An 8,571-nucleotide genomic window follows, 5' to 3' on the forward strand; every position below is an offset into this window, starting at 1 on the left:
TGGTGAAAAGGAGACCAACTTCCCCCCTCAACTTCTTGCTGACCTAGGAAACAAAAGCAGGGTGGGCTCGGTCACTGAGCAGTGGGTCTCAACTGGGGACAATTTTGCACCCCTCCGCAGGGAACATCTGGCAACATCTGCAGATATTTTTGGTTGTCACAGCTGGGAAGGGTACTACTGCGTGTATGGAGGTTAAAGGACAACCACAGCTTTAAGCCAGGCGTCGCCCTCCCTGATCCCGCGCGGCCTGGCCCCAGCCCCTCCTGTAAGCGCCAGCCTCACCTGGTGCAGGTTGTCTTTGTACTCGTCAGACGGGCTTCGACCCAAGGCCACCATCATCACTTTGTTTTTGCCAAAGAACATCCTACAGAGAAAAAGAGGGGTCCATGAATGGAGTGCCCTGCCTGGCCCTCCTTGCATTTAATGGGAACCAGCTCCAGTCCTCGGAGCCAGAGCCCAGGCCCAGCTGTTGTAGCAGGAGGCGTGGCCTCAGTCTCCTACTTCTTCCTCACATCCCTGCCCGCTCTCTGTCCCCAGCCCAGGGTCCCTTTCATTATTTCTCCTCCCCACAGACCTCAACATTCACAATATTTTGTCTAGCAGCCCCACTGTCACTGTTATGTGAGCCTGCCCCCCTGCCCGCCTCATCTGGATGTGCAGAAGAGGCACATTTAATGGTCTGAACCAGAGCTGACCCAGCAAGAGTTGACCAGAGTCACCCCCAGCACTGTCATAAATCCAGCCCAAGGATAGGTACTTGCCACACGGCTCGTGCAGCCTGTTCTCAAGTCATGTGTGCATCGCATAGCACATATAGTCATGTGCCACAACGACGGGGATATGTTTTGAGAAATGCGTCGTTAGGCGCATTGTGTTGTTGTGCCAACATCTTAGAGTGTACTTACACATACTTAGATGGTATAGCCTACTACACACCTGGGCTACATAGTACTAATCTTACGGGATCACCGTCACATCCGTAGTCTGTTGCTGACTGAAATGCTGTTATGCAGCGCATGACTGGACTGACATTCTAAAACTGAGATGTTCCTAAAAGGATCAGACCCCAGGGTCAAGGGAGCCTCTCCTGGAGGGATCACTGCTCAGACCTTCCCTGAGCAACTACCAAGTCCTATCCCCCAAGGAGCTCAGTGCAACACCAGCTTTAACAGTTAACAAGTGTCCGTCAGCGGGAGCGGCACTTTGTCCTTATCAAGGTACCAGGTACCCAAGGGTCAATACCTGCCCCATATTTGAGAGCAGCCTGGCCCCTTCCCATTCCAAAGGGCCCTCGTTCCACTGACTGCTCACCGGCTGTGCTTCCAGGCGTTCCGGATGTCCTTCAGTTTGCTGTTCCTCATGTTGGCCACAGAGAAGATGAAAAGGTACTTGTACGTGTCCACACATTTCCGAAGCTGCGGGACAATTCATGGGGCTCTGGAGTTCAAGGCGCAGGACGAGTTGGGCAATACTCTGGCCCCAGATGGGAAAGAATCTGCTCTAAATTCTACAACTGTGGAAGTCTGGAGCTGCAGGCCTCTACTGTGGCTGTCTCCCCCTCACCTCCACTACTGAAGCCAGGATCACTAGGGACCGGCTCCCCTGAGGCAAAGCGGGTGTGACCCCAAAGTGCAGGGCAAGCTGAGCCATGGGTCAAGATCCCAGTCCTTCCAAATTTCTGACTTATCTGTGGCCAACAGTGGAATCTGCCACCTCTCTTTGCCTTGTGTGTTAGTTGTTGACAACCTGGAAATACTCAGTTATACTAGGAAGGCTCCCGCTACACGGAAGCACAGAAAGCCATTATTTACTCATAAGGGGAGGCAGCTCATCGGCCCTGCTCTGCCCCCGTTGCTGGGTGCAGCCATGATAAGGTGGTCTCAAGAAAACAGAATCTTTGTGCAGGAGAAGATGCTGCTCCCACCCAGCCCGCAACCCGAAGCAGTGCAGACAGCGGGTTGGTGCATTTACCTGTAACTGGCAACTCCCCAGCTTTCTGACACTGGGCAGGCTCACTGAGCTCTGTGAGCTTCAGCTACCCACCTGCACAACAGCGATAACGTCACCTCCCATCTACCCCATGGGGATGCTGTGAGGATGGAGTGGAATGACACATGTGAAACGCTCAGCACAGAGCAGGACACAGAGTAAGAGCTCAATCAAAACTGGGACTCGCTGCTGTGGGAGGTTTTGCTGATGCTGCTGCTAGAGGAAAAAGGCCTGGATTGGCAGCTGGTGTTTTTTTAACAGTACGTTTCCCTGACAGGCAGCCCTACACCCACCTTCATAAACCAAACACAAGGTCTGGGAAAATAAAAAGAACAAGCTCTTACCTCTTCTATCAGGTTCTGCTTCAGTTCCAAACCTTTCTTGGCAGTTTTGGTTAAGGAAACTAATACAAAGAAGAAAAAGGAGAGAGGATGAGAGACAAACCTGGATGCCCTGGGGACTTTTTCTTCTCTCCTCAGGCAGCTCAGCTGGCCCGAGCCAGTCTGAGGAAAGGCGCCACTATTCTGGCATGCAAGGCTATTCCCAGGGTCCTCAGAGTGCCTACTCTCCAGTGTTCCTGAGCCTGGAGATCCCTTGATATATTTTCTGTTGCTTAGACAAACTAGGTGCTCCTTAGCATTCTTAGGCTAACCTAAAAACCCCTCCTGATGTGTGGGGACAGGACTCGTTCCTGCTTTTGGAGTGCTTTCAGTGGCACACCTAGCCTGCTGGCTGACTCAGTCCCTTTCTGCTCTTGGCCAAGGTGCACAGAGACCATCTCTGGCTGGCCTCTGCATGGAATGATGAGCCTGGGGACTGTATCTCCTCTGCCACACCTTGTTTTGCAGTTTGGACCCACAGGTGCAGCAGTGCCTCTCTGGGGGGAGACAAACACCTTTACTGGGGCCCAATTTGTCCTTTACCCAGAGGGGTTTGGCATTTGCCAAATCTGACCAGTACTCCCCCCTCAGAACCCAGTCATTCCACACTAAACACAGCATCAAATGCAAAGCCCTGGGTGCCCCTAGGAGGGGGCCACCTCTTATTCATCCTGATTGGCACTCACAGTGCCTCTTCACAAGGCACACATGCATTACACACAGAAAGGTAATCACACCAGTCAGGGGCATGTGCAGCACAGGAGGGAAAACAAAATACAGCTCTCCATCGCCCATCATTTCCACAGCTACAGGTGAGGACCAAGTCAGCATCGTGCTCTCTTGGATTACTGCTGGTCTCACTACTTCCATCCTTGCCCACTGCTCCTACCTTCCCCAGCCTATTCTCAACATGACAACTAGAGCTACTTTTACTTTTAAAAGTAAACTTAAACCACATCATTCCTCTGCTCAGGCTCTCTCATCCTGTTTCACCTGGGTGTGAAAATCAATTCCTTGCAAAGGCTTTTAAAGCCTGCCCACTCGGCCCAATTCTTCTCCCTTCTTTTTGCTCACCCTGCTCCAGCCACACTGGCTTCTTGTCCCACAACGTATCAAACATGCTCCTGTTTCAGGACCTCTGGCTCATGTGTTACCCTCATCAGAGAGACCTTCTCTGGCCACATTATATAAAATACTATCACCTCTTCCTTTCACTTTTTCTCCATGGGACTTATCATTATCCGACTTCATTTATTGGACTTTTCATATTTTGGGGGGATATATTTCCCATGACTAAAATATTAAGTTCAATGAGTGTTCTAGGCCTTCCTTGTTGTAACTGCTGCTTCCTCCAACGCCTAAAGTGTGTCAGGCCCCTAAATATTTGTTGAGTGAATGTGCTGGAGAGCCGAGGTGAGAGAGAAGCCACCACAGTAAAAGGTAATCAGGAATGCTTCCTTAGGAAGTGTCCTATGAACGAAATGACAACTGAGAAAGAGCCAGCTATGCGAAGATCAGAGCAGAAGCACGCCAGTCAGAAGGAACTGCAAGTAAAAACAGCCAGGGAACAAGCCTGTGCTGAAGGAAAGGCAAGGCGGCCAGGGTGGAGGGAGCCCAGAAAGCTGAAAAAAGGCTGAGGTCGGAGGGGTGGACCAGAACGAGATCGGGCGCAGCTTGGGCATTCAGAGGCTGTTTCCCGGCTCAGTTGGCTCTGGAAGAGCTGTGGATACCGGGCAAAGCAGTCTCCGCTCCCTTGACCCGACCAGCCTCCAGCCCCCTCCGGTGCTCCCGCCGCCCCGAAGCCCCCATCCCAGCTCGCAGCGAGCCCACGGAGCTCCTCGCGGAGGTCCCGGCGTCCCATTCCGTCCTCTCGAAGCCCCCACCGCAGCTGACAACCAGCCGGCGGCACTCCCCACCGGGTCCCAAAGTCCCCTTCGCCAACCTTTCTTGTCGCGCTTGGATTTGGGCATCGCTCTGCAGCCACGTGCGGCGGAAGCCGGGGCAGCCTGTTAGGACCCCGGCGGCGCGGGGGCCTCTGGGATGGCCCTCGGGGGCTGCCCTCGCGCGTGCCTGACTCAATCTGCGCTGCGGCCCGCCGCCTGCGCTCTTCCCCGGGTCTCCAGGGCGACTTCCCGCGCGTCCGGGGAACTCCGAGTCCTGAGCTCCTCACCCAGGGCCTCGCGTGCGGTCCCAACTCTACGCTTCTGCGGAGGCGGAGCCTGCGGCGCGGTGCACGCCGGGACGGCGGCGGGGGCGGGGGGGGGGGGGCTGGGCTTCCATCATGGCGGCGGCGGCAGCTTCCCGGTTGTGGCTGTGGGCTGCCCTGCTTGTCCCTGCAGCCGCGGTCTACGAAGACCAAGTGGGCAAATTTGATTGGTGCGTAGGTGTGGGGCCTCTTCGGGAAGTATGTGGCTGTTTTCCCAGTACCTGTCTTCTGTCTGCTCACGGCGGGGGGTTATCTTACGGCAGAACTGGCTCCAGAACTTGAGGGGCCCAGTGCAGAATAAAAATGTGGGATCCCTGGTTCAAAAATTAAGAGTTTTAAGATGGCGACAGCAGAGCATGCAACCAAGCTTTGGGGGGTCTTCTAAGCCGGTCCCTGTGTGACTGTACAGGTTGCAAGCTGGTGCAGGCGGCCCTGCCCTTCAGGCACGCTCCGGGGTCTGGTCAGAGGTCGCTGTTCCCGCCTCCCCCGTCGGGCCCAGTTTCCGTGACCATCAGGTTTCTGAGCCACTGTGTGTCAGAGGTGGACAGCCTTCAGTGAGCTCTCATCCCTCCTCGAATTGGCATCTCTTGGGCATGTGCACAGGACCTTGGGCTTTATGAAGTCCTAAATTGAGTCGTCTCCCCTCCCTTCCAACTCAGGGCCATCCACGACTCACATCATCCCGGAGGTGGCGTTCATTCATTCATTCATTCATTCACCCACTCTCTCACTTACCCAGCCCTTCCTTTAGGCCCTGGAATTGACTTGCTTTTGTTTGAATCTAAATTTTGCCACTTAAAGGTTTTGTAATCTTGGGAATTGACTTAGCCGCTTTGTGCCTGTTTCTTCATCTGTGAAATGGGTTTACAAATAGTTCACTACTGCCTACAGTAGTTGTAAGGATGAATGAGATAATTCCTTTAGATTACTTAGCACAACACCTGGCTCCTTGAGTGCAATCAGTAATCGTTATTATTATTACTAATCAGGGAACACTTTATTCTTCAGAGCCCAGCTGAGCTATCTTCTCCTCTCTTAAGTCTTTTGTGTCTCAGACAAATTGATTCCCATATTTGTTGAGTGCCTGTGGTGGGCCAGATATTCTAGATGTTGTGGATACAGAGATGGGAAGGAGCTCAGTCCAGTGGGGCAGAGGTATAAGAATGTGATATAAGACAACGTGACAAATGCAACGTAAGTCGCATTTTTAATGATGTGGGCAAATGATATAATATGTATATATTACACGTGTGCAAAACATATGGTATTCCAATTTAGCGGAATACTGGATATATGCAATTTACAAATGGAAAAATAAATAGAAGGAAATACACCAAAACATTAAAAAGTTTATGGTGGTGGTATTTTAGGCATTTTTGATTTCCTTTTTTTATACTTTTATATATTTTTCATGTTTTCTACACTGAGCAGGCATTACTTTTATAGTCCAGATAGAAAACAGAGGTATTTTCAAAGAGAGCATGAGATTTAGAGTGAGGTCTTAGTTTTGTGTTCTGGTTCTGACAGTAGTTGGTTGACCTCAATGGAACTTCATTTACTTCCCTGTAAGGTGAGAGTAATAATATTTGTTTTACATACTTCAGCGTGTTCAGTGGATACAGTGTGAAAGGATGTGAAAATGCAGGTAGAAACTGTCAAATGTCGTGTGAGCTTGTCTCTCTACCACTGGTTTAGTTTTTTCTTTTTTAGAAAAGTAGACCAAACAGTATCATGACGAGAGAAATTCAGTGTAAATGTCATGCGTGTTGAATTTGTTAGAGATTGAGGTATTTCTTAACTAAAAATAATGTGCAAGCACCTCCTGTGTACTTGATAGTATGCCATGCAAACCTGTTATGTTCCCTTTATGCTTAGATAAGACTGTTGAAAGTGATGGGATATATTCCAAGGAAGATACGAATAATGAGTCAAATAGATCCCAAACATGGTGTGAGCTAGAAAAGGCTGTAGAGAATAAGAGACCTGACCCAATCTATGGAGTTTTGTTGGGAAATTTGCATGATTTTTTCTCCAGAGGTCAGTGAAAATAGAAGGGAAATTTGTGTTGTATGCTCATCGAGAACAGGGTTTGTGGCTCTTCTCTCATGTGTAACATGAGTGTCCAGTCCCACGACTAATGAATGCAGAGAGGACTGTAATGTTCTCGTAGGATTTAGCCCATGTGGTCTTTTGGGTGTCACTTAAGCCAAACATGTGCTTGTAGTTAGAAGGAAGAGTGTTGCGTTTCTCATCTATTGGGGTGTACTCTCTCTTCTTGTTCCCTTTGCTTCTGACTACGTTGCATAGAAATCTTGCTTTTGGTCAGATTTGTTTGTTAACAAACATTTCTCATACAATGGTGATAACCTCATGTATTTGTGCAGTTGCCTTTTTCCAAAGCATTGTGTGCAGTGATGGTTGGGGCCTCTTTTTTTTTTAAGATTGGCACCTGAGCTAACAACTGTTGCCAATCTTTTTTTTTTTTTTTTTCCTGCTTTATATCCCCAAATCCCCCCGTACATAGTTGTATATCTTAGTTGCAAGTCCTTCTAGTTGTGGCACGTGGGACGCCACCTCAGCGTGGCCTAACGTTCGGTGCCATGTCCGTGCCCAGGATCCGAACCAGCGAAACCCTAGGCCGCTGCAGCGGAGTGTGCGAACTTAACCACTCGGCCATGCGGCCAGCCCCTGGGCCTCTTACATTTATTTCCCTGTTCTCTTTTCCTCAGGAGACAGCAGTATGTTGGGAAGCTCAAGTTTGCCTCCTTGGAGTTTTCTCCTGGATCCAAGAAGTTGGTTGTGGCCACAGAGAAGAATGTGATTGCAGCATTAAATTCTCGGACTGGAGAGATCTGTGAGTGAACTGTGTAGACGTTAGTTTGGGCTAGAATGGCTGACCATGGTGGAGCCAGAAGGCGTGTGGCTTGTGACGGCTCCTAGCTGATTCCCAGATTAGGGACAAGTCGGCCAAAAGATGGATCACTTACTGGATTTTGATACCTTTAATGTTTTTTTCTGTCTTGTCATCTTTGAATATTGAAGATACTCCTATAACTGGCTGTTGTAGTTCATTCCCTCAGTCCAGGTCCTGAGTATTCTTAAATAAGATACTGCTGCAAAAACACATTAACCTATTTTGCAGTTAAGATTTGGATATGCTCCTTAAATTGCTTATACTGCTTTTATGGATGTTTTCAGGCACTAAAGTCATGGAAATATAATTTACAATCACTATTTTTTCATCACTATTTTTTTAATTTTGTACATCATATGGATTTTGTTAATCTTGTTATTGTCCATTTGTACGTTTGATGGTAGTGGGTGGCAGGAAGCGCCGGGACCTCAGACTGGTGCAGTAGTGGCTCCTCTCAACCCCGCCTCCCCTCATTACTCAGTGAGTGGGAGTGGGTCATTGCCAGTTAGCTGTAATCCTTTCCTCCCTTGAAATAAAGTTGGACGCTGCTATGCAAATGCAGACCCCTTCAGTTCTCCCCTACTCGTCATCTTGGGTACCTCTCTCCGGTTCATAGTAACATCTGACTCTCACGTCTCTCAGTGTGGCGCCATGTTGACAAGGGCACGGCAGAGGGGGCTGTGGACGCCATGCTGCTCTACGGACAGGGTAAGTGGAGTCTGGCTCTGTCTCTATTGTGATGTTTGCTCTGTCTCCCTGTGTCTTGGTTCCTTCCTTTTTACAGGGTCTGGTAGGGAAAGGAGAAGGGGTGTTCCCAACAGGAAGGGACGGGTATGCAGATAGCTTCTCTTTGCACTCATGCATCAGAGGTGAGGCACTGCTCCCAGGCCCTAGGAGGCTCAGCTGATGAGTTTGGGAGATGCCTCCACCGTGGTCTTTTCTCTTCTAGACGCAATCACTGTGTCCAACGGAGGCCGGATCATGCGTTCCTGGGAGACTAACATCGGGGGCCTGAACTGGGAGATTACCTTGGACAGTGGCAGGTAGAGGGGAAGAAGCTGTATTTCATCTTGGCTTGGTTC

General features: G+C 49.9%; 2 protein-coding genes across 7 annotated transcripts in view; one reads left to right on the top strand and one right to left on the bottom strand.

Annotated features, from left to right (window-relative positions):
- MRTO4 (MRT4 homolog, ribosome maturation factor) overlaps positions 1 to 4,555 on the bottom strand; it is a 4,842-nt gene extending 287 nt beyond the window's left edge. Inside the window, exons 1-5 of the mRNA XM_046661770.1 lie at positions 4,312 to 4,555; positions 2,334 to 2,392; positions 1,312 to 1,415; positions 283 to 364; positions 5 to 43 (exon numbers count right to left, since the gene is read on the bottom strand). Coding sequence (XP_046517726.1) covers positions 5 to 43; positions 283 to 364; positions 1,312 to 1,415; positions 2,334 to 2,392; positions 4,312 to 4,339 — 312 coding nt within the window. The 5' untranslated portion in view covers positions 4,340 to 4,555. The remainder of the gene's footprint in view (positions 1 to 4; positions 44 to 282; positions 365 to 1,311; positions 1,416 to 2,333; positions 2,393 to 4,311) is intronic.
- Positions 4,556 to 4,634: 79 nt separating this feature from the next.
- The window catches only part of EMC1 (ER membrane protein complex subunit 1), a 27,556-nt gene continuing 23,619 nt past the window's right edge, over positions 4,635 to 8,571 (top strand). For 5 of the 6 annotated variants that reach the window (XM_046661344.1, XM_046661343.1, XM_046661346.1 and 2 more), the window contains exons 1-4: positions 4,643 to 4,745; positions 7,305 to 7,429; positions 8,132 to 8,197; positions 8,439 to 8,532. In XM_046661344.1, the coding sequence (XP_046517300.1) occupies positions 4,651 to 4,745; positions 7,305 to 7,429; positions 8,132 to 8,197; positions 8,439 to 8,532 (380 nt within the window). In that variant the 5' untranslated portion in view covers positions 4,643 to 4,650. Of the gene's footprint in view, positions 4,746 to 7,304; positions 7,430 to 8,131; positions 8,198 to 8,438; positions 8,533 to 8,571 lie in introns of all 6 variants that reach the window. The other variant, XM_046661341.1, reaches the window with a different exon arrangement.

This window comes from Equus quagga, chromosome 5 (assembly GCF_021613505.1).
Source record: "Equus quagga isolate Etosha38 chromosome 5, UCLA_HA_Equagga_1.0, whole genome shotgun sequence".
Lineage (NCBI taxonomy): Eukaryota > Metazoa > Chordata > Mammalia > Perissodactyla > Equidae > Equus > Equus quagga.